The following is a 25209-nucleotide window of genomic DNA, read 5'->3' as shown; positions in this document are numbered from 1 at the left end:
CCAGCACGATGGCTCTGGACGTGGTTTGGGTCCTCCTGGTACTGCTGCCCGTTTCCTGACACAGCAGGTCAGACTGCTGGGGCTCAGGCATATTTGCTTATGTGACCTCACAGCGAACTTTCCAGGCTGACCCAGTGGCCCTCCCAGCACGAACGCTGCTGGTGCACCACGGCCTCTCCTGCCTGCGAGCTGAACTGGACCTCCTGTGATCCTGGGGTCTGAGGACCCGGAGGCAGAGGCGACTCACCCCGAGGGGAGCGGGGCCTCCACATAGTGTCCCAAGACGTCGCCCCAGTCCCGGCTCAGCTGCTCAGAGGGCGGCGTTCACCTTTGCAGCCTGTTCCCTGCAGGGGGGCTGGGAGACAGCAGCGCTGCGTGAACCCAAGGGCACCCAGGGCTCGGGAGTGGGCAGCTCAGACTGTCCCAGTGTCATCAGCTGGGAAGGCCCATTTCTCTCTGCACTGAGCCCCGCTGTCGCGAGGGGACCCCCGCACAGCTTCGAGTGGCGAAGGCATAGCAGGCGGTGGGCAGGCAGACCCTCGGGGGCTGCTCTTGGCCCTATCTCGTCCAGCAGTCCTGGCCCTGAGCACACAGGAGATACCGGCAGGAAGATTAAAATCCACAAGTGCGTCTAGCACCCTGCAACTCAACACCAAACACACCAACGCCTGGAAGACAGGCGAGGGGCTGGATCCAGACAGTGGAACGGGAGGATGCTGAGCTCACCGCCTCCCACAGATACACCAGAAATACACCCACACGGGGAACAGTTTTCACAGAACTCCTGCTGAGTACTGGCAAGAAATCTCATAAAACCAAAACTGCAGGAAAGATCACCAGGTAACCAGGTAGGACAAAGGAAAAAAGAATCGGGACGGGACCTGCGCCCCCGGGAGGGGGATGAGAGGGGAACAGGGCCTCACCCTGAAGGCCCGTCCACCGGCAGGGAGCTCAGGGCGCCCAGCAGGGGCAGAGGGAGCCCCGGGCTCGGAGGAGCGCACAGCGGCCGATGTGCAGAACAGAGACCAGCACACCCGGCCCGGGCCAGCCCACCACACACCCAGCCCAAGGTGTGCATCTGCAGGTGTGTGGGGTCTGGGTGCCAACACTGGGGCTTCAGGCGACAGACTCGAGAGGATGGGGGCTGGCCGCATGGAGACAGCTGAAGGGGCTGGAGGGTGTGTGGGCACAGCCAGGGGCAAAAAGGAAGGAGCCTGTTCCCCCATGGAAGCCTCGTGGTTAATGCTGAGAAGGGAGGGGCTGTGCTCAGAGGCGGGACTGAAATCCAAAGGCCAGAGAAGCACCCAAAGGATGTGTGACATCTACCGCCGTTACGGAAAACAAGCCCAAACCACGAGACAGCACTGCACACCCACCAGGATGGCCAAAACTTTTTTTAAAAAAGGAATAAACGGGAGATAAGTGTGGGCAAGGATGTGAAAAAACAGGAGCCCTCTCACAGGGCCGCTGAGAATGCAAAACGGTGCAGCTGCCGTGGAAGTTTAGTGCTTCTTCAAAAGGTAAACACAGACTCTCGTGACCCAGCAACTCCGCTCCTAGGTACGGACCTAAAGGAACACGACAGGTGTTTAAACGCTTGTACGAGGTTTATAGCAACACTGCTCATGACAGCTGGGAGGTGGAAACAGCCCAAGTGTCCATCAACTGAAGAACAGATGAACAAATTGTGGTCCAGCCACACCATGGAACATCACTCAGTCATAGAAAGGACAGAGCACTGAACACAGGACCACAGGGGTGACCCTGGAAGACATGATGCCCAGAGGAAGCAGCAGACACGGGGCCACGTCCCATATGGCTCCATATATACGGAACATTCAGAAGAGGTGAAACCACGGAGATGGAGCAGGCTGGGCCGCAGGGCCGTGACCCACACCCACCGACCAGACGCTCCTGGAGCGAGTCCAGGCATCCTGCTGTCCAGCCAGGGTGGAGTGCTGGTATCCAGGAAGGGTAGGAGCCTGGAGTCCCAAGGCCTGAGGATAGTTCATTGCTTCACCCACGAGCAACATGACTGCGCAACTCACAGCCTATTCCTGTGTGTTGTCTAAACCACAGAACGAAGCCAACATGGCTACGTATTGTTCCCGAGGTTTTGTGAGGGCACATGAGGCGTGTGGCAGGCTCTGCACGATGTGGAGAGATCTGAATCTCACACCGGCTCCTCTCTGACCCACAGGACCACGGTGGGGCCGGGAGAGCCGGACTCACTGCTGACCACGTGGACAGGGAGCGGGGCCGGGCTGAGGGAGGCCATGTGGGCCAGCAGACGGCGGGAGGGCCGCCAGGCTCTGGGTGACGTCCGTACCCATGGCTCCTGCCAATATTCACCAGACGCCACACTGTCACCCGCTGGGGTCAAGGGGCAGAATCCTTTATTAAGGCACACGAGCTGCGGGCGTCCTGGCCGCAGCAGCTCCCAGATAAAGAGGAATGAACCTGCTTCTGTGGGCGCAGCTTCAGAACAAGAGCCACTGCCTGGCGTTGTCCCCTCTCGGGACGTCTGTGGAGGGAGGCCCCTTGCAGGCCACCCAGCCCCAGGCTGCAGGCTCAGCTGCTGGGCGCGCTGACTTTTGCCAACGCGCTAACAGCACAGCCCCCAGGGGACCACAGGAGCAGCTTCCATGACTTCTCGGCAGGGGCCACGGCTGTTCCTGAGCCCCAGGCAGAGGGCCACTTCTCAAGACCGTGGTCTGGATCTCGACTTCTTAGCATATAGGCCAGACTTCAGGAGCCACCACTTCTGGAGATGGAAGGGGCAGGTGGAGGAAGTGGCTCTCTGGCCCCCACCCTGGCCTCATCTGTTCTGGGGACAGAAGGGGCGGGTGTGCCCAGGCTGGCGACAAAGGCTGCATTTCCGGGGCTTCTTGGCCACGGACCCCGCGTCTAAGGAACCGGCCCGGGCTCTCTTGCTTCTGGCCTCCGGCCCCTGGGTTCTTCCTCCACCTCCTGACCAGGTTGGGCCTCCCAAAGTCCCTGTGGGGAGAGCGGGGGGCAAGGATGAGTGTAGCAGGGCCCCCCGCGGCCGTCCAGACAGACCCTGAGCCCTGACAGCCTCACGGCGCACTGCCCCAGGGAGGGGGGCCCCCCGCCAGCAGCTGCCTGAGGGCGTGCAGAGGCGGCACTGCTTCTGCCTTCCCTGCAGGAACCCCGATGCCTCCAGGCATTGCGGGGCTGACAAACGACCGTGGCGACACGTGCACCAGAACCACAGTCTGACACTAAGTGAACAGGGACTCCAAGAGAGGCAGGGAGGCGCCCATCCTATTGCAGAAACAGGCTGAAAAGCCATCCGTTCAAGGTCACACATGCAGCCTGGGAAACAGCCTTGTCTCACCACAAAGATCCCACCAGGCCTCTCGGTCACCCTTAGATGTGCGGTGAGGCATCCGCTGTGTCCCGGGGGAGCAGGTGCCTCCAGGTGTATCATCTACGCTGACCTGGTGTCCAAGTGGCTGCTCTCCCCACTTCTGGGGCCCTGGCCCAAGCTCTGTAACCTGGGGCAGGTTCTCGACATCAGGGCCAGGGCCTTCACCGTAAGAAACGAGGCTCACGGTATAGACCCCACAGGTTCACAAAGGCTGCACGGGCCGTGGCATCAGGCAGCCCACGTTCAAGGCTTGGGCTGTGTGACCCCAGGCAAGTCACCCCATCAGTCGGGGTGCACCTTCCTGGTCTGCACAGCCGTAGTCACGACGCTTACGTGACGGAAGAGGACGCGTGAACAGGGCGATGGCTCAGTGCCGGGCACACAGCAAGTGCCCAAGACCTTGTGGGCAGTGACCAAGGGGGAGGAGCAAGGGACCCTGCGCCCCCGGCCCGCCCCCTCAGGCCTGGGCAGCGGAACGCACCGGCAGCCTCACCTGGGGCCACGTTCTCGTCCACCCACTGGAAGAAGCCGCACTGCTGCTCCCGGGGCTTGGCGCACGTGTGGAACTGGCGCCCCCTGTTGGGCCCATCCTTCTGCACCGTGCGGGTGACGGCCGGCTGGCTGCACAGGCAGGACGCGCCGCCACCACTGTTGCCAAGCGTCGCCGGGGGGTTCCCTGGGCCGCCCCAGGGCCTGGGCGCCGAGGAAGGAGGCCCGCCTGCATCTGGCCGGCCGCTGTCAGCCCACAGGAAGAAGCTGCAGCCCCCGCTGCCACACTTGTAGAACTGCCGGCCCTGGTTGGGCCCCTCCTTCCGCACAGTGAGCAGCAGCGCCTCCTGGCCACAGTTGCAGGTCACCGAGTTGCTGTCACCACCAGCAGCGGGCGACAGCAGGGCCCCGGCCAGAGGCCTTGAGGGCCTGGCTGGCCTGGTGTCGGGAGGCTGGGGGTGGCTGGGCTGGTTGCTGTCCGTTCTGTTTAGAGCTTGGCTTGCCTGCAGGTAGCCGGGGGGCTGGCGGGCTGGCTGGGAGGCTCTGGGGGGCCCCCGTGAAAACCTGAGGTCCAGGACCTCCCTCAAGGTCTCATCACAGCCGCCGATGCAGCCAACAAACTCCAGAGGCATGGTCGGGGGAAGGCTGCCACGTTTAAACTTTAACTTCAACCTAGCGAGGCCAGAAAATGATAAAAAAAACATTATCCACCGGGGTGTGAGAGTCTCCTTGGCCCTCGGAGGGCTGGGCCCACCCCAGGCCTCCCAGGCCAGCCCCCTGCGCAGGAAACCCACCCAAGCACACCAACCCCAGCCCCTCGGTCGTCACAAGGGTGCAGAGTGGGAGGAGGTAAACGCCAAGACCCCAATTAATGGCCAAAATAGCAGAGCCTCTGACAGGCTCTTCCTGTGCCCGCAAGTCGGTGTGGCCCAGGGCCTCTGGGGGCCGCCGGGCCCCACACAAGGCCACGCTACTTGGTGACTGGCTGAGAAGCGCGTCTCTGCTCTCGCTGCCCCGTGCATGGGCGCTAGACCCTCCAGAGGCCCCAGCACAGGCAGTAAACCCAGCAGGCTGACTACAGGTGCGCAGGTGAGAGCCCCGCCTCTCCTAGGGAGCCAGAGATTAAACTGGCAAAAACGGAAAACAATGCATTCTTATCTTTTTGCCTTGGAAAATAGGTACATTTTATCCTAAAAACATGCTTATTGACGTTAATATACACTGCATGTTATAAACACATTAATGCGTGTTTTGAAAGATACCTCTGCTTTCACTTAGAACATAAACCTTTGTGGTGTTTGTTTTGTTTCTACCAGTGGTGCTGGAGCCTGAACCGGGGACCTCGTACACGTTAGCATGTGCTCTACCACTGAGCTCCCGCCTCCCCTCCAGGACGTGGCGAAGCCTGATAAACACAGCCCACGAGAAGAGCCCTTTGGGGTCCCCCGTGACTTCCGACAGCACCAGTTCTGTACTGAGGCGTCCACGAGGGCTCTGGGCTTCCTGGACACGGCCGTCCCCAGCCTCGGCACAACCGGCGGGCGAGGGCAGGGGAAGGGTGGGCTCCCCTAGGACCCCCAGGGCTGGCTTCCACACACACAACGGCAGCGACCGGATGAGAACAGAGTTAGGTGCCGGGCGACCCCCGAGGTGCCAAAGAATTAGGGCCGTGGGAGATGCCTAGCCGTGCTCCGTCCTGCACTGGCTCACCTGTAAACGGGCTGCGGCTGACACACGGGACACGTACTCCCATCCCTGCTGGCCTCCAGCACGGTGTCGGGGAACCACACAGCCGACCGGCACTCCGGGAAGCCTGTGCAGCTGAGGTAGAACCTGGGGAGGACGGCCGGGGTCAGGCTGGAGCCGCCAGCCCCCGGGAACTGTCGGGAGGCGCCTTGCGTCTGGCGAAGAAAGGTCTTCAGTGATGAAAGGAGACACTGGTGGTTGCGCGGGACACGGTCTCCGACACTGAGTGGCCCCCTTACTCACAAACCACCGCGGCAGCGCAGGGCCGGGGGCTGAGCGCTCCCACCCTCAGGACCCACGGAGGGCGCCACCAGCACCCCCGCTCTCTGAGCCAGCCCCGGTCTGCAGCGGCCTGGATACCTGCCAAGGCTGCACGAGCCACAGGGAACCTCTGTCCCCTCCCGCCTCACAGCCCGAGGGAGATGCCGGGGGAGGACACCGGGGCTCAGAGTGGGTAGTAACCCGCCTTGGGGCCCAAGGCCTGTGCGGGGCACGAGTAGGGTCTGCTGCTCTCCACACACCAGGTGAGCGATGTCTACCTGCAGGGGACACACGCCCTGCTTCCCAGCCCCTCCTCTGAGTTCCCAAGCCTCACACCTCCGTGGCCACTGTCCCATTGCTAACACCTTGTCCAGGGCTGGAAAAGCAGCCCTGCCCTTACAAACAGCAACACGCCCTGCAGAGGGCATCCAGCCAGGCTGGCAGGCAGAGGGGCACAGCTGGACACTGACCCGCCGCCCCTCCGGGTCTTGAGGACCATGTCCTTGCCGCACTGCGGGCACTTCCTGACAGGCTCTGGCACAGCCGGGTACAGGGCTTCTTGCTGGGCCGCCGCTGCCGCTTCCCCGAAGTACTGGGACAAGGCCTCATCCAACCTGAGGAAATGGCACCACAAGACGGCATCCTTACGTGCACAGCACACGCCCGTGACCCGAGGCACCGACGGGCTGCTCAGCCGCAGGCCTGACACGGAGAACGGGGCAGGCGGGAAGCTGGATTGGCCCCCGCAGCTCTCGGGGGGACCCCGCCTCAGATGCACAACCGCACAGGGTTCACACACACTGGTCTATCTGGATCCAAGTTTCAACAGCTTACACATTTCTTTTCAAAATTGGCACCAGCTGGGAAATGCGTTTTCTCTAACGGAAAACACACACTGTCTGTCCCAGCCATCTCTAAACATTGCATAGGGCAGTGGTCGCACGCCAGCACGGTTACTGACGCACGAGACTGTGCAGCCTCCTAACGGAAGGCAGAACTGAAATCGAGAGGTCGGCAGCCCTAGGGCCGGCAGCCCCAGAGGAGTGGACCGGGCCTTCCTGGTTCCTGCTCCTGCGCTGCCAGGCTCTGGGGAAGGGAGGCCTGGAGGGGGTGCGGGGACCAGACGGGCTCGCGGGAGAGCAGGCCCGGCACTCACTTCTCGGCTTTGGCCACCGCTTCGATGAACACCTGCTTGTACTTCTGGACCTGCTGCTGCAGGACGGCACACTTGTCCTTCTTCCCCTCACAGATGAGCTTCAGGTCAGCCTCCAGCTCGGCCCGCAGGTCAGGCTTGGACATCTCGTAGCCCATGGAGTCATAACCTGCGGGCAGAGCGCAGCATCCAGTGTGGCCCGGACACGCCCGGGGGCCTCAGCGACCCCCCACCCCCACAGGCCCCCGCCTTCTCACCTTCCACGAGCCCCATGCCCAGGTGCCCGGGGAGGAAGCGCTTGTCCGCCGTGAGCCCGACGTACATCCGGGCCTTGATGGTCTCGATGTGCTCCGCGTGCGTGGCGTCCGTGCCTGCGGGCCCCTCCGGGTTACTCAGCTGATCCGCGCTCCCCAGGGCCCCGTCTCCACCTGGATCCCCATTCCAGGTGGCACCTCCACTCACATCTGGCCCATGACAAAACCACAAGGGCCACCTTGCCTCTCCTCAGCGCCCGCTTACTCCCTCAAGCTGCCAATTCCGGCTCTGAAATTCCCTGTGTAACCGCCCTACCCCAGCCCCACCCACGGGTCAGAGCTCCGCACCTCTCATCCGCTTCATTACAGTGCCCGTTTCCTCCCCTACCCACCCCTTTTTTTATGCTCTGACCAAGGGGAGCGTCTAAGATGCAGCTCTGCTGTCAAGGAAATGCAAATCACAACTACAGAGAAACAGCCGTTCACGCCCATGTGGATGAGTGTAACCAAACAGAAGACGACGACAAACCCTGGGGAGGGCGTGGAGAAACCTCAACCCGCACACAGCGCTGGCAGATTCCAAGATGGTATGGCTGCCGTGGAAGACAGTCTGCGGTGCCTCAAAACGTCAGTCACCAAAGGACCCAGCGAGCCTGCTCCTACGCATGGGCCCAACAGAACTGAGGCCCATCCACCAAAAACCTGTCCGGATGTGTTCACAACAGCCAACAGGTGGAAACGACCCAGACGCCCACGAGAGGATGAACAGGTAAAGGAAACGAGGTCCCCACATGATGGAAGAGGATTTGGGAAGGAACAGGAAGGAAGCACTGAGACGCTACAGCCTTGACGCGCCTGGGGACGTGCAGCATGTCCAGGCACGAAGGCCATGAACCGTCTGTTTGTAAGGAATGTCCAAGACAGGCCATCTACTGAGCCAAAAAGATGAGCCCAGGGCTGGGGGCTGCAGAGGAGGGGCGTGGGCGAGGGCCATGACCGCTAATGGGTGTGAAAGTGTCCCAGTGTTGACCGAGGAGAGTCTACTGAACACTGAACTGTGCATGGAGCCTCAGTGAACCGCACGGCATGCAAATTCAGTCTCAGCGAAGCTGTTACCATTCTCTTAAAACGCGGCTCTGTGCTGCTTTCTTGGAAATCTCAGCCTACTTTCTGCTGACCGCGGGACCACACCCAAGGCCCTCAGCCAAATGCACCAGGCCCCGCCGAGCTGGGCTCAAATCCTGTTCCTGGTATCGCCTTCCAGACCCTGCTCCCTGCCAGCAGCACGTGCGCCCCATCCCCACGCCATTCCCCGGCCCCGCCTCCACTGGCTCTGCCTTCGTTCACCAGGAGTGAACCGCCCCCACCAGCCGCATCTAACACAGGGTTTGACTTGCTTCTACCACTTGAGGAGCCCTTGAAGGGACGACTAGGCCCCATTACTCTTGTGTCCCCAGAACACAATTTGTTATTTTTTATAAACAAGTGACGCTGAGTGAACTACCTGTAATTCTGCCTAAATCCACAGGCTGTCTGGAAGGCACACTGATGGTGGCGGGCCCCGGGGGGGGGGGGCACGTCCTCCTGGGTCACAGGACACAGAACTCACTGTGCAGCGCAGTGCTGTGCGCGGAGGGAACGGGGTGCCTCCTGACCCGCCCTGCCCCCCGGGCCAGACCCCCTGGACTCGCTGCCAGAGACAGTCCCAAGAGCTCTGGTGAAAACTGAGGGGACAGCAGATCAGCCATAGGGGGCCCATCTGTAAAGCCTGGGCCATGGGACTTACTGGGAAAAATAATTCTGCACCTACCCACCCTTTAAAAAATTTTTTTTTTCTGACTCTTGAACAATTATGGGAGATGCTTTAACAAAAACTGAGCACATGACCACCCTCGGCCCTGGAAGGGTGGCAGACTCAGACTCCATGGGGCCTGGCGTGTGTCGGGCCAGTGAGCGAAGCCAAGTATGAGGGACAGAGAATAGCCACCACTCCAAGCCCACCCACCGTCCCCCGGGTGAGGGCGAGGACTGCCAGACCTCCTGATACTTTAAACGTTAGTACCTTGTTAAAAATAAAATAAAAACAACAAACTCTTGTGTAGACCAAAAATACTGAGTCTCTGGACAGGACCAGAGCAGGACGGCCCCCCATTGAGACCCGAGTGACAGAAACAGCTATGTCCTCGCGTGGATGGTGCAGAGCCGTGGTTAAGGGCATCGTCTGCTAGTTACCTGGGCCCAGGTTCTCCTCACTCACGCACTCTGACCTTAATCACGAGTTCTTCCCTTCCCTAAGCCTCACTTCATTCCAGCGGGGAGAAGAGCACGGCCCCACAGGAGAGCTGCAGGGAAGACGGAGAGATGCGGCCCCCCAACCCCCAGCAGCCACTGACCGATGCCGTGCTTCTCCATGAGGGCGATGAGGTCGGCCTCAGTGAGCAGCTGCGGTGGGCTGGTCTCCCCGTCCACCAGCTCCACGGTGCTGGGCTGAAAGCGAGAGCCTTGCTCGTAGACGGGGAGGGTCTACCGGGGCAGCAGACGCATCGGTCAGACCCCCGCTCGGCACTCGGCCCAGACCCCAGCTCCGCTCCGTCCCCCGGGGCCGGCAACACACCTGTCTCCCCGCCACCCCCGCCCCCGAGGCCCAGGCTCCTGCCCGGACCTGTGCCTTCCCACCTTGTCACTCCAGTGGTCGTAGGGGTACACGTCCAGGTAGTTCCGGGCCAGAATCACCAGGCCGTGGGCCACGAAGCGCTCGCGCGCGATGTCGATGTCCACGGTGGTCTCCTGGCCCTGGGCGTCCCGGGAGCAGCAGGCCAGGAAGTGGCGGACGATGAGCTCATACAGCCGCCACTCGTTGCCCTGCGAGGAGAGGGAGCTGAGCCCCAGCACACAGCCTTGCCCAAGCCCGGGGCCCCGCGCCATCGCGCACACGGCTCCCGGCCTGCCAACGCCCAGGGCGGGCAGATCCCCTGCGAGCTGTGGGTCTGTGTCCGTGAGCCTCACCACCCTCGTCGGGTAGAAGCAGGCAAGGGAGTCCCAGGGTATAAACCCTGTCTAGGCAGAAAGCAAGGCAAAAGTGTAAGAGTTACTGACAGACCCCTTGTCTGGAGACACACAGGGTGAAGGTGCGGCGGCCTCAGACCAACTCCGGGAGCACAGGGCTCCTAGGGACTTTCCACCAACCCCGTGATCGCGGACTGAGTGAGGCTCCAGCTACAGGGCCCACAGAGCGTACTCTCACGGCCAGCAGCCTCCTGAGCACATCTGCGCCGGGAGGGAGGGAACCCCGCAGCTACCCAGTCAGGTGCTGACTATGGTGTACCACATGGCAAACAGTCGGAAACGACTTAATCTTTCAAAAACAGATTCGGCAAGATAACTTACAATGTATCTACGTGATCATCAAATATCACTAAAACACTTCAGCATATGCGGTTATACTCGTGATACAAAATGAAACAAGCAGTTTACAAAGCTGCTTAAGATTACAATTTAATTGTAAGAAAATTAAATACACACAGAGAAAAATGGGGTTCTCGGTAGGAGGCAGTGAGATTACAGCCCACTTTTCTCTTCCCTATGATCTTTTTATTTTGTAAACAGCCTGAAATAAACATGTATCACTTCTGGAATCAGGAGCAACAAGATGGTAAGTCTGCAGCCGGGGCCCCAGAGCGGAAGCCCAGAGGAGCAGATGGCGGGCGCGGATGATGGGCTGGGGAGCAGGCCATGGGGAGGCCCATGGGGCCGGAGCGGGCCCAGAGGTGGCCCTGAGGTTTCGGGAAGCCGACAGAAACTGAAACCGAGCCAGGTGCGGGGGCTTTGTAGGCGCTCAGGGAACAGGCTGCCTGCTGTGTGCAGAGGGTCAGGGAAGCAGCTCACGGCAGGGCCGGAGGAGTGAGGGCTGCACGGAACAGAGCCCACTGCGGAAACCAACCTGCAAGCCGTCGGTGTACTTGGTGGGGTGGATGGGAGGGTGAGCTTGGTCAGACTTGTTCCCATTGCGTGGGGTGGGGCCACCCTGCTCTAGAATGTTCCGGGCAAAGGCCCCCCAGCGCGGATCCGGGGTCTGCTGCTCCACCAGCACCGTCAAGTTTAAGTCTTTGGGGAAAATGTTTGTTTCAGTTCGGGGATAGCTGATGTACCTAAAACAAAGCCAAACAGAACGAGAAATCGCGAAATCTGCCTGTAAATGTCAGAATTAGCTTGAAAACACCGGTGACACCAGCTGCAGCCGGTCTGAGCCAGCCTGGAGGTAAGGACTTCACCTTGCCAGGGAGAGACCCAAGGTGTGACTCCCAGTGGGTGCGGGGCTGCCCTGGCGCTCCTGGGGCCCTCCCGGGCTCCCCACTTCAGTGACAGAACCACCCCAGGACACGCCTGCGGCCCTGACCGCCGCAGCAGCGTGTGCTCCATGACACTGCCCAAGAACTGCAACGTGGGCCCTGAGTGTAATTTTCAACGTTCTATTAGCCACTTAAACACTCCTGGGACCACTTACATCCTCTCTCATCTGCGACTTCGAAACCCACTACACGTTGACACCCGCGGCACCTCCCGGTTCAGACAACCCAAACCATGTGCTCAACAGTGGCCACACTGGGCAGTGTGGACCATGCTGTCCCCGGACGGCGCTGGGTGCTCCTGACCCTAGCTGGATGGTTCACAGCAGGCAAACAACTCCTGAAGGAGTGGCCCACCCTGGCAGCACCCCATCTGCTGAGAGGTCGAGAGCGGGACATGAACGTACCCCGCGGGCTCTCACGGGAGGAGGTAAGTGATTCCGCATCAGAAGAGAAAAACCAGTGCCAGAATTCTCCTACTCTGGGCTCAAGTCATTTCTAGACAGTCTGTGTTCCCACGGGCTCTGTTTCTAAAATATCTCACCCAGATACCGATGCATCGAACTCCACGCCCAAACATACACTAATACTTACCCCTGAGTGTAGAGCCTTTCAGCAATCCTCATGGTTTCCTTAGCATTTATCCTCAACTTCCGAGAAGCCAGCTTCTCAAGCTCCTGTTAAATGTGTGGACAGGTGTGTGAGGTCACAGGGCGTGAGTCAGAGGGCATGACACGCCAATTCCTCCTCCTCAGAGCCGTCTGGCCCCGTCCCCCAGCTGTCCTCACACGTGTCTCAAAGGCTGTGCCTAAGAGAGAGTTCCTGGCCTGCTAGGCAGAGCCAGACCCGGGCCCTGGGTCCTCAGACTGTGACGTGCAAAAGCAAGATTCACCAGGAAGCAAGCAGGTCCCTGGGCCCCAAGCACTGGGGATGCTGACAGAGGAGGGCTGGGAGACGGGCCAGAAATACGCACTTTCCACAAGTGTCTAATATGGTGACTGTAATACCAGTAACCTGAGAGCCGCACTTTGGGAACGCCATCCGAACCCTGGGATGTTCCCCTGGGTGACGAACCCCCTTACCCTTGGGGACAACCAGCTGTCCCTTCCCCTTGGTGACACCCCGACAATGCTGCTGGCTAGATGTCAAAGCATGTTAACCAGTGAGGGATAAAACAGCCCACTGTGTGCAACCAACCTGTAACTGTCCCCCATCACCCCTCACCACGCCCCCCCCACACATACCCTGAGAGAATGGCCCTGAACATTCTGCGCATCCATCCTCCAGAGCCACCCCACAGTAATTGCACCCAGATTTTCCTGCACAGTGGTGACTGGAAATGGGCACCCTGAGTCCCAATGGGTGTCTCTTCCTGGGGCCAAAAATTTGAGAAGCCCTGTTCTAGGGTAGGCTCATAAAGTGGATGTTTAAAATGAAGGTTATGTGGATGATGCAGAAGCAGTAAAAAAAAATGAGGTGGAAAAAACTAGCTATTCCAATTATAATGCCGTAAAAAATGGCACGGAATAAAATGGAGGAAGACACCAGAGTTACCTCAGCAGTTATGGAGGGAGGGCCAGGTGACAGATGACCTCTTCCTCTGTTTCCCAAGCCCCACGTAAAACAGTCATGCTGCATTTGCTACCTTGTTAACGGGCCAAGCCGGCCGCGCTCTGGGGGTTTGTTTTCCCTCAGAGCGTCCACGCGGCACCGGTGAGAGCGAGGCCTCCCACCACTGGGCACCGTCTGCAGTGGAGCTCCTGGGGGTCTAGCCCAGCACCCCCCCAGCCCCCAGACATACCACAGTGTCCAGAGCTTGAGGCCTCCACTTGCTCTTTGCCTTGGACCTGACCTCCACCACGGTCGCCCTGGGATCCTAGAAAGCCAAGAAGAGCAGAGGTCACTTTAACCCGCTGGGGCACCTTCACTGGCCTTCTTGTGGCTGCCCCGGTCCTGCCCACGAGCTCCCCGCCCCCAGTGCAGGACCCCGGGCACCACGCCCTGCGCCAGCGGCCGGCACCAGCTTCCCGCTCAAAGCAAGACTTTGAGGGCGTGGTCCCAAGCCCGAGGGCCCGAGGGCCCTTCTCCGAGGCCGAGGACGCGCCTCCTGCGTTCAGTTTCCTATCTACGCGCATGCGTATTACCGTTCTTTTTAAAATTCATGATGATACAGAGTTAGAAACAGGAGAAATGACACGATACAGGCTGGAGAACGCCGCTCATATTGAGACCAACCTCACTTCAAAGGAACACAAACGGACAAGGGACTCAGCTGAAGAGATTTGCTTATGAGGGTGTTTATACATCAGAACCCAACTTTCTCTGCAGACAGACTGGGGGCCGGGTGTTCCCAGCAAAGAGCGGGAAGGAGCCCACCTGCCACACTTCCCTGCACCACATCCTCATCTTCTTCATTGAACAGATAAACACGCCGAGTCCCAGACATGCCAGATGTGTACCCCCCAGGGTCAAAGGGCAGAGCAGAGACAGGTGGTCCTGAGAGGCTGGTGGCCTCAGGAGTGGGGGAGCAGACGCGCGGGGAGCAGGGTCCACGCGGTCACGGCGGAGGCCCCACCCCAGGGGCACCGTCAGCACCAGACGAATAACACGAAACACACTGCGTGTCCGGAGTGTAGCAGTGTCCGTGGTGGTTACTCCCTGCTGCCAAACCCATCGTGAATTGCGGGGGCTACAGCCGACTCAGCACACCTAGAGGTCTCCGAGTTTAGTCCCGGTCCCACCGTGTGCAGCCCTGGGGTTATAGCAGGTCACTAGGTGCAGTGGTGGCCACTTCACAAAGCGGACAGTCCGAGGGTGACTCAGACACCAGCCTGCAGCCTGAGTGGGTCTTGGTCCCCTCCGGCCTTCGCTCAGAGGTCACCCCGAGAGCAGCTCCCTGCCCCCAGCCGTTCCCTGGCCCTTCCCCCACTCCCCTTTCAGTGGTTATCACCGCGTGAACCCGGTCCCTCGGCTGCACCCTTCCCGTGTCTGGGTTTCGTCGTCTGACCCGGGGGAGGGACTGGGCCAGAGGCCGTCCGCGCTCCCTCCAGCTCTGGGAGTCCACGGTCCAGGCTGGTCCGTACTCCCCACTGCTAAGAGTGTACTGCCTCGGGGAGGGGCTTCTCGGCATTTCTGGCACTACCTGCAAGCTCTGCAGGTCTTCCCTGGCCTGTCTTCAGTGCTGTTTTTGTGCAGTTCTAGACTCACTGGCGCCCCAAAGTGATGTCCTGAGACGCACACTGAAGGCTACCGTTCAGCGGGAGAGGGGACAGGACCACAGCTGCCAACAGAGGGCAGGTGTGGCCGGGGAGCCACGGGAGGCCTCACCTCCATGCACAGCTGATAGAGGACAAGACACGCCGTGTGGTTAAAGAGACGGTGCCTCTTCCAGCTGAACTCCACCGTCCCGTCCTCATGGTCGTGAGTCACTGTATGGGACACACAGGAAGGCCATGGCTCAGAGGAAAAGGTCTGTCACGGTCAGAGCCAAGAACCGTGAAACTGGGGAGGCCACTGTGGACACCTGAAGGGGATTCTGAAAACGGTGATGGGGGGAGGGCAGTGAGGCTCAGACCGCACTTCGAACGAGTGCCCAGGACACCCCTTGAGCCCCGTCACCCCAGGTCCTCGGGTTCTGCACCACGACCGGCCTTACCTCTAATCTTGTGGAAGGTTTCCGGCACGAACGCCTGGATGGCTTTGAACCTCTCCACCACGAAGCCCAGGGTGGGGAACTGGCAGCTGCCATAACTGACCAGTTGTTCCGCCAACACCGCGGGGAAAATCTTCTGCAGCCGCAAGGTCTGGAACCTGGTGAAGGCGGCCCCTGGGAAGAAGGAAGGGAGGGAGGGAGGGAAGAGAGGACAAATGGCAAGGTCAAAGTCAGCTGCTCCGCCAAGCCCACGCCCACCCGGCCTGCTGCCCCTCACCGATCCGCAGGTCCAGCTCCTGCCTCACGTCCACGGCGTCGCTGACTTTCTGGTCAGGCTCCGTCAGGTTCTCACAGGCCACCTGGACGGCGCGGGTGGTGATCTCGGAGAAACGTGCTCGCAGCACCGGCAGGCCGGGCTTCACTGTGGGACAGAAAGAGGCAGCGGGGCCGAGTCAAGGCACGAGGCTCACCGCCCTCTCCTCACACAGGGGCCCGTCTTGAAGCACCTTGAACAGAGAGCGAACCAGGTCAAGAAGCCGCGAGGAGTCCTGTTTTCCTGCTTCTGTCAAGGTAGCGACACACTGTGAGAGGGAAACCTCACTGTGACCGGCTGAGTGTTGTTGGGAGCAGCAGAGGGGCTGAGCAGAAAGCTCAGCTCTCCTGGTGAGCTTTCGAGACACCAACCTCGCTTCCCTTACAATGCCCAGAAGGGCAGTGTCGTTAACTTACAGGCTCTAAGGGAGAGGGGGAAGGGGTACGTTAGGAGTTTGAGACTTGCAGACACTCACTACTACATACAAAATGGGTAACAACAAGGTCCCACTGTGCAGCACAGGGAGCTATAGTCAGTATCCTGTAATAACCCACGATGAGCAAGAATGTGTGTGTGTGTGACTGAATCCCCATGCTGTACGCCAGAGACTAACACAACCCTGTACATCAACTATACATCAATTTAACAAGAAGGGAGGAAGGGAGGAAGGAAGAAAGAAAAGAAAAGAAAAGAGAAGTCCTGGGGGAGAAATTTCATGTCCTGTTGCGGAAATATGGGATATACGCACTGTCCCTGAAAGTTAGCGTATCTAGCCCCGGAGTTGTTCTAGCTTCAGACAAAAGTGCTTAGTGAGGAGGGAACCCCCTGCTGCAGCCCAAGAGTGGCCTGCACAGCTTCCTCTAAGTTACCCAGCATCATCACACTCACTGCAACAATCGTTCATTACTGTTCAGGCACTGTACAAAGCATACAGGAGAAAAAGAAAAAAACCAAACAGAATGTCTTAAAACTATTCTTCACACTTTACATGTGGTGGGTACACTCTTTGTTAATATTCAACATATCACTTTAAAAAACAGAACATGAAGTCTTTGCTCTCAGGGAGCTGGCAATCTACTTGGACCAGCCCTGGGCACAGGGTCCAGCCACTGCCACGCAACTGGTAGGCCTGGCAGAGGGACCTGGTGCGGAGGGGACATGGGGAGGGGCTCAGGCACAGCCACGCACAGAGAAGATGGGAGAGCCCCTCCCATCCCGTGTCCAGGGCACAGACACTCAGGGGCCATCACTCATCGGCCCCACACACATGGATAATCTGGCACAGACACTCAGGAGCCGCCACTCACCGGCCCCGCACACGTGGGTAATCTGGCACAGATACTCACCGGCCCTGCACACGTGGATAATCTCAAAGCCGATGTTTTCTCCTTCTCGGTCACAGTCAGTCCAGATCACCAGGGCCTGGCACTGCCGGGTCTCCCGCTCCAGAGTTTTCTGCAGTAGCCGGTGGGGAAAGAGCAGTGAGCGTGGTCCCGGGACAGCCCTGCGCGGGTTCTGACCCAGCACTCGAGGCTCTTGGAGGAAGCCAACTCGGTGAAGAAGAGGCCAAGAAAACTGTCCCCACCATGGTAAGGGTGCGAAGTCACTAGTCCCGCCCCTAGCCTGGAACCACAGCCCCACCAATTAGCTTCCGGAAGCCTGGGGGTTTAACACAACTAGCCCAGCCTGATGGACCTGAAACACAGCTCTAACACACACTTATAGCTCTGGGGGTTCTCATCAAGTCCTGGCTTAAAAGAAAACAAAAAAACCCTAACTGCATTTCATCCCAAGGGCTCCTAATTAGCCGTGAAGTAAGGGTTGGTGCCCAGAGAGCTGCAGGGTTCACAATCCCCTGTCGGACGCCCACCCGCACTCTTCCCTCCCACCGGGGCTGGGGGAGCCGGAACCAGGGAGCTAACACACTCACGCCAAGGGTTCAAACAGCCACCCGCCCTGAGAAGTCTCTCAGCCACTAAGCTTAAATGGCTTCATTTACAACACGGGTGGGACTAATGTTTTAAACCATAGTACTTAGTCTGGTGGAAACCCTTATCTCTAAATTCTCATGCATTCAAAATACAGAAATCACTTGGTTTAATTATTCGGTGGTGGTTTAACTCCAGTGCCTACGTCTTCCAAACCATCCTACCTTGATGTCTACAAAGTTCTCCGGGCAGTACTTCTCAATTCCTGCTTCAAAGAGGACAAGAGGATTGCAGCTCTGCCTGGAAAAGAAACAAAAACGCAAAATCTCCTACCTAAGCACGTGACAGAAAGTCCTGTTTTAAGGGAAAGAAACTGCCCTCATGGTTACGTCCCGAACAGAAAGCCCCCACCCCCGTGAAAACGCAGAGGATTACAGACAAGGCGGGGACCCTGGCACAATGCGCTTCCCAGGATGACCGACAGGGGCTGCGAACTGGAAATCCTGGGACTCTTCCCGCACATCTGCAGCGGGGCAAACAGTCTGATGGCAGTATGAGAAAGGCCTGCCTATTTTGGGGAACACACCTGAAAAAAGTGGCTGTTTATTATAAACACATGGTAAAAATGCACAATGTATCAGTCAAATCTAGGTCACTGCTATGGTCTCTATGACTTGTGTGCCCCCAAATTCACACGCTGGAATCTTAACACCAGTGTGATGGTGCTGGAGGCAGGGCCTGTGGGAGGGGATTAGCTGGTGAGGGTGGAGCCTCCTACAAGGGACCCAGCTGGCTCCCCGGACCCTCCCCCAGATGAGGACACGCTGAGAGGTCAGCAGGCCTCCCCAGACCACGCTGGCACCCTGTCTCCTACTTCTAGTCTCTAAAGCTCAGAGAAACAAACTTCTGCGGTTTAAAAGCCACCTGGTGTGTGATGTTTTGTCACAGCAGCCAAATGGACTCAGTCACCTTACTATTATAAGCCACACAGTGGCACCAACATGCCTCGAAACTCCTGTGATACTTTACAGCTCACCATAATAATCAGAAAGCTCTTCCCCAGGGACCCTACTGACCATTTACGAAACTGCATCTGGAAATCGTGGGCCAGCAGATGTCCAGAAACGGAAGTCATTACCATGGTAACGTTCTGAATGACAACAAAACTCAAGTTAGTCTTTCAGCAATTAGATTTTGCCAAATCATTCAAATAAAAGGGAGTAACTTCTATTGAAGGGTGGAGGGGAGGAAGGATAAACAGGCAGAGTGTACGACTGTCAGGGCAGTGGAAACAGTCCACGTGACATGAAGACAACGGGTCCGTGTCATTTACGTTCACCCAGACCCACAGAATGCACACTGCGGGAGGGAACCCGACGCCAGCTGTGGACTCTGGGTGACGTGTGTGGGCGCAGTTTGGCCAGCTGCAACGAGCAGCCCTGGGGGGCTGCTGACGACGTGGCTGTGCTCGTGCAGGGGCGGAGGTGGGGGAGATGTCTGTACCTTCCTCTCAATTTTGTTCTGAACCTAACATTGCTCTAAAACAATAAAGCCTATTAAAACCAGAAACAGTTGATTGGGAAAAAAACCAAACACATCTCTTAAAGCCAAAAGGCACAGTGGCTCAATCCCCATTCTCATTCTGGTACCAAGAAGCCTCTGAAGCACTTAGAATATCCTCAAACTACTGTCGTTAGCTGCTTTCTTGCACTGAAGAGCTGAGTTTGGGACCATATTCTGCAAAAAAGAGACTTCCTTATAAATCATGAAATGATCACCTGCCACCAAGGATCTGGAGGTCCTAACAAAAGGTCCTCTTAAAAGACAGCAACCTACTCGGCAGTGGCCAGGCTGACTAACTCTTCTTGACCAAAAAACTCCAAAATACAAGCAGTTTAGGGAGGGTTTGTAGTAAACAGCTGCTCTTTTTAGCCATAACTAAAAACAGCAAAATGGCACAAGGGTCTGAAAGCACACGTGAGCCACACGACAGGAACGCTGCAGCACCTACCTGGCCATACAGGTGATAATCAAACTCATAGATCTTGTTGAATCTAGAAAGTCCTTCCCTCTACACAAGACAAAAATAAAGAAAAGATATCAATTACATAAAGAAACAAAAGATTCCTCAGCATAGAGATCCAGCAAAACCCAGACAAGTGGGGATGCTGAAAATGCAACAGCATTTCCCACGGATAAAAACTGGGCAAAATTACCAAGACCGCTTATTAAGAGGTCCCTTAGAACACACTTAGCAGCACGCACTTGGTAGAGCCCACAGAGTTTTTATGCTGGAAGGTGACCTTGCGTTCAGCTAAAACTACATAACAGCTTTCTACAGATGAGAACAGACTCGTCCGAGGTCACACGGCAGATGGGGGACTGGGACATCCTCTCGAGACCTTCTCCTTTCTCCCCACATCTCTACTTTCTGGCCACACACCAGCTGCACCAACAAGCTGACCAGAGGCAGGGCGTTCACCTTTCTGAACCTCAATTGATTCTTGAGTAAAGTTGCCTGTAAGGTCCCTCTGGCTCTGAAATCCAGTAACGCTACAAGCCCCAGTCGGGCCTGGGAGCCAGGCTACAAAGCACTTCCTTACCTGCATTTGCGGGAGAACCAGGCCCTCTCAGGGGAGACCCCACCTTCTACAAAGGTATTAAAAGTAGCTAAGCATGTGAGTTTCACACCCACTCTGCACAGGAGACAAGACGTGGGCCAGGCAGGACCTGGGGAAACCTTCCAGGACCAAGACATGTCACGTGGAGAAGACTCTCCCCCGGCCTCACAGACACGAGTTTTCAGTGTGGACCACTGAACGGGGCTCTCTTTGAGGGGTAACAGCAAACTTAAAAGGAATTTATTTCAGGATCTGATCCCTACGAGGGCACCGCTCTAGTGTTGCCAAGGAAAGAAACTCCCCTCTACAAACTCCAGTTGCTGGTCAAGCCCCTTTCATACTAGAGAAGAGCAACTGTCCAGCCAATGGCTTCCACCTCTTTTTAAGAGAGCACTGAAGCCTTCCCAGACTCTCACACGGCCTCTGGAACATAGCAGGGCCAAAACCCTCTGGCTGTGACAAGGCCGAGCTGCTGCTAACTCAGCCTCTCCCCGCTCACCCCAAGTGGCTCTCCCGGGAAGAGTCTGGAACCCGCTCTAATACTCTCCAGGGGACAGCCTGTCCAACAGCACGTGTGCGGCCCGGGTCCAGGCTCTCCCAGGCAGCCTCCCCTGCCAGAGGAGAGTCTTGAGGAAGTAAGATGTCTTTCCTGGCACCTCAAACCTGCCTCTCTGTAGCTCCCAACTGAAGTGGGTACTCAACCATGTGCGATTCCACCTCTTGGGTGAGGTGCTCACGGCAAGGGTGGCTCCCTAATTACGGGAGACTTGGAGCCTAGAGAAAGAAAAAGACCCAGCAGACTGACCAAGAATGTAGCATCTGTTTTCCTCCTACAGGGCCATCCATCCCCACTATTAAAACAAATACCAAAACCAGAGCGGGTCCGCCTTCACTCAGCACTGTGGGGACAGATCGCACTGCTGCCACTCAGTCTACCACAAGACTCTGTCTTAGGATTCCTTCTTCTAAACATAAAAATAAAACCATGAAAAAACGGTGCACACATAGAAAAGTCCTCGAGATCTGTAAGTTATTAACAGGGGCTACTGAGGGCAGTGGGGACGGTACACTTGATGCGTATCTGCGTCCTCTGAATTTTCTGCAATAATTACCACTGTTTAAGTACTACTGTTAAAGAAAAAAGAAAAATTCCACCTCTTGTTAGTGTTTTGGTAAATTTCTCTCAAATGTACGTATATTTGTATATGTTCGTATATGTGTTTGAAAGTCTTCTCCATAACAGACTATCTACCGAAGAAAGCACAGTTTATTTTAGGATCCACGGCCGTCACTAGTTCTTGTTATTTCAGGTTTTTGCTATTACAAAGCTCAGGGCCATCCTCTGATTCCGAGTTGTGTGTGTGGATGTCTTGGCTCCTCTATCAGAATTCCAGTTTCTTGAAGGTAGGGATTTTGTCATTCAAAGCAAACTCTGTGAGGGACAGATAAACAAACGAACAGGCCCTGTCACTGTCTCGGGGAGTGACAGGCCGCGGGAGGGGGACAGGCAACTAGATCCCGGGACCCGTGACGACCATGACCGTCATCACCGAGAGAAGGAAGCGGTCGCAGAGGACACTGAGGAAAGATGTCACAAAATAGGTTACATTTAAGTTGCTCCCCCGTTTTCTTTTAAAAGATAAGAGAGTTCATCAGGAGAGATGAGGCAAAATGTCATCCCAGGAGGAAGGACCAGAATGTGTGAGAGCACAGTGAACCTCCACCTTCCACACTGACTGCTTCCACCACCTCTGCCTCTCCGTTCCCTCTGCTCCCCTGCAAAGTGCCCCCAGGTCCCTAGACTTCAGGCCTCTAACCCCCAGGTGCAGAAGCCCAACACTGTCACCCTGGCTCAAGCCTTCCATTCTCCAAGTGCCCCACTGCCAGGGAGACTTCATAAAGCACAAATATGACCATCCCCACCCCTCTGCCCCATGCTTAAAACCTACACTGTTCTTCTCAACTGATGCAGAAAAAGCATTTGGTAAAAATTCAGCACCCTTCACGACAAAGTGAAGTGTGGCATTTACAAAAAACCCACAGCGAACATCACACTCAATGGTCAAAGATGGAAGCTCTTCTTCCAAGTTCAGGAACAAAACAAGAATGCCCGTTTCCACCATCGTTATCTGGGATTACTAGTTCTAGCCAGAGCAACTGGGCAAGAAAAAGAAATAAAAGACATTCAGATCGGAAAGAGAGAATCAGAACTCTCTCCCCTTGCAGTCAGCATGATTTTACAGGTAGAAATCCTCAAGAAGCCACAGTGAAACTTCACGCCAATAAAGCCAGCAAAGTTGCAGGATACGAGGTCAACATGCAAAATCCAACAGCAATGAAGAAAATAACACAGAAAGACAGAAACCGACAGCAGTGAACAATCTGAAAAGGCAACTAAGAAAACAGCTCCGTTTACAACAGCATCCAAAAGCACAATGAAAACTACAGCTCATTGCTGAGAGACCTAAATCAGCGGAAAGACAGGCTGTGTTCAGACTGGAAGACTTAGTATTGCGATGGTAAATTCATACGGAACTGCAAGGGCCCCAAGTAGTCAAAAAAGTCTTCAAAGAGATGAACAAAGTTGGAGGACTCACACCACCCAGTTTCCAAACTTACTACCAAGCCACAGTAAAGCAAACAGCGTGGCACTGGCGTGAGGACAGATATACAGAAGAACGGGACAGAACTGGCAGTCCAGAAAGAAACGTCTATAGTCAACTGATTTTTGACAAGGATGCCGAGGCCATCCTATGGGAAACGGACGGCCTTTTCAAAAAACGGTGCTGGGAAAAACTGGACATCCACGTGTAAAAGAATGAAGTTGGACTCTACACTACCGAGAAAAACTAACTCAAAATGGATCAATGACTAAAATATAAGAGCTAAAACTCTTAGAAGAAGGGGCAAATCTTCCTGATCTTCAGTCTGGCCATGGTTTCTTAGACACGACAGTAAAAGTCTAACCAACAAAAGAAGGAAAAATAGATAAACTGTACTTCATGAAAATTAAAACTTCTTGTGCATCAAAGAACACTACCAAGAAAGCAAAAAGACAACCCACAGTATGAAACAGAATACCTGCAAATCACGTATCTAACAAGGACCTCGTATCCCAAATACACAAAGCACGCTTACAGCTCAGCAGACCAACAATCCAATTCAAAAATGGCCAGAAAACATGGACATTACTGCAAAGAAGATGGAGACATAGTGGCCAGAATGCACATGAAAAGGTGCTCAGAGACAAAACCACAAGATACTTCAAACCCACTAGGATGGAGATGATTAAAAAAAAAAAAGAACAAGTGTTGACAGAATGTGGAGAAAAAGGAACTGGTTAGAATGCAAGATGTTTCGGCCACTTTTGGAAAGCAGTTTGGCAGTTCCTCAGAAGGTTAAACATAGAGTTACTTGTGGCCCAGCAACTTCCCTCCAAGGAACTTATTCAAAAGAAGTGAAAACACTTATCCAAAGAAAAGCGTGTACATGAAGGTTTACGGCAGCTCTACTCACAACAGCCAAAAGGCGGGGCCAACCCAAGTGAAGAACGGATAAACACATGTGCTCTCTATCCGACAGGATATTATTCGGCCCTGAAAAAGAATGAAGTAATGATACACACCACAGCATGAATGGGTTTCAAAAATGCTAAGTGAAATAAGCCTGACACAAAAAAGCCACGTGTTATACGAATCTTTTCATATGAAATACCCAGAATAGACAGATCTTTGGGGACAGCTGCTGGGAGGACCGGGGAATGGAGAGTGACTGCGTAACGGCTCCGGGGTCTCCTTTCATTGTGATCAAACCCGGTATGAGATAGAAGTGACCGACACACAACCCCGGGAAGGTACTAAGTGCTGATCTGTGTGCTGCAAGGCGGTAAACACACAAAACACACTAATCCCTAATCCGCTCAAAAAGTGTTTACTGCCACTGGCTCCTCCCCCCACCATCCCGCACTCCCACTTCTCAGGTTTGAACATGCCGAACTGTTTCAAGGCACATGTTCTTTATACGTGCCACTTCCACTGCCTGGTAAAACTTCGAGACTGAGCCCAAACATCCACCCAACAAATACCGCCGGACTCTCGTGTATCCCAGACACGTATCAGGCCCGAGGAACACAGCAGCGAGCGAAGCAGAGGATCCTTCTCCCTGGGCGCTTAGAGTCCCAGGAGCGGCGGCAGGGACTCGGAGGGCCCTCCGTGACCCTCCTTCACAAACCCTTTCTCCCCGAGCCGCTCCTTCGCGCCTCCGTGTCCAGAACACCCCGTACCCCGAGCCCCGAGCCCGCCCGTCTCACGGGGTTCGTTTGTGCCGACGCGGCCTCTCAGCCCGGCGTTCCCGGCGTCGCCGCGTCTGTGCCCCGGCCGCAGGGTCGGGCGTGCGGCGGCGGGGACGGCGCGCTTCGTGGGAAGGATCCCGCAGGCGCGAGGACAGGCTGGAGGAGTCTGGCGCGCGGCCCCAACCCGGCAGAGCTTCAGAACGTAACGGTGCAGACGCCCCGGCTCACCCCGGACCTAGAAAGGCGCCGCCCCGGGGCTCCGGGGCCCGGACGAGCTCGGCGGCCCCGCCGTGCCCGGCGCACCCAAGGCTTCCAAGCACGCGAGCGAAACGTCCGCTACGCTCCCCGACGCCAAGGGGCCGCCTCACCCGCCGCATGCGGCCGCCGGACAGCAGGTCGGCGATGCCCTTGGCCGCGTCGTTCTTCTCGGCCACACAGAGGATTTTCCGCACGCCCCGGAAGGCCACCTCCATGGCGGCGCGGGTCAGGGTCCGGGCCCCGGGCCGCGGCAGCCAGCGGAGCGCGCGGCGGGCGACCGGGAGGATCATCCCCGGGCCCCGCACATGCTGAGGCGGCACCCCCGGCCCCGGAGTCTCCCGCCGCCCCGCGCGCAGCCCGCTTCCGGCCGCCTTCCCAGCCCGCTTCCGCGGCGCCAGCCGCTCAGCGCCGCGAACTACAACTCCCAGGGCTCCCCGCGCTCCGCGCCACTCGCACAGCACTTCCCTCCCTTCCCGCTCTGCCCTGGGCAGACGCCGCACTCTGGA

General features: G+C 56.9%; 1 protein-coding gene across 5 annotated transcripts; it reads right to left on the bottom strand.

The window, feature by feature from the left end:
- Positions 1-1588: 1588 nt before the first annotated feature.
- On the bottom strand, positions 1589-25113 carry TOP3A (DNA topoisomerase III alpha). Of its 5 annotated transcripts, none has more exons than XM_032498982.1 (19): positions 24814-25112; positions 19545-19604; positions 18610-18683; positions 17758-17833; positions 16952-17060; positions 15570-15713; positions 15296-15466; positions 14968-15068; positions 13442-13516; positions 12235-12317; positions 11235-11442; positions 9971-10156; positions 9688-9781; positions 7298-7411; positions 7044-7209; positions 6358-6501; positions 5591-5713; positions 3873-4552; positions 1589-2997 (listed from the first exon to the last, which is right to left on the bottom strand). In XM_032498982.1, the coding sequence occupies exons 1-19, from the start codon at positions 24991-24993 to the stop codon at positions 2819-2821; spliced, it is 2967 nt and encodes a 988-aa protein (XP_032354873.1). In that variant the 5' UTR covers positions 24994-25112; the 3' UTR covers positions 1589-2818. The 5 variants fall into 5 exon arrangements, with proteins under 5 accessions (XP_032354873.1, XP_032354871.1, XP_032354872.1 ...); XM_032498980.1 differs by having other exon boundaries at positions 9688-9817; positions 24814-25111; XM_032498981.1 differs by having other exon boundaries at positions 3885-4552; positions 9688-9817; positions 24814-25110.
- Positions 25114-25209: the final 96 nt, after the last annotated feature.

The sequence above is a fragment of the Camelus ferus genome, chromosome 16 (genome assembly GCF_009834535.1).
Source record: "Camelus ferus isolate YT-003-E chromosome 16, BCGSAC_Cfer_1.0, whole genome shotgun sequence".
Classification (NCBI taxonomy): domain Eukaryota; kingdom Metazoa; phylum Chordata; class Mammalia; order Artiodactyla; family Camelidae; genus Camelus; species Camelus ferus.
This window is presented reverse-complemented; position numbering and strand designations above follow the sequence as displayed.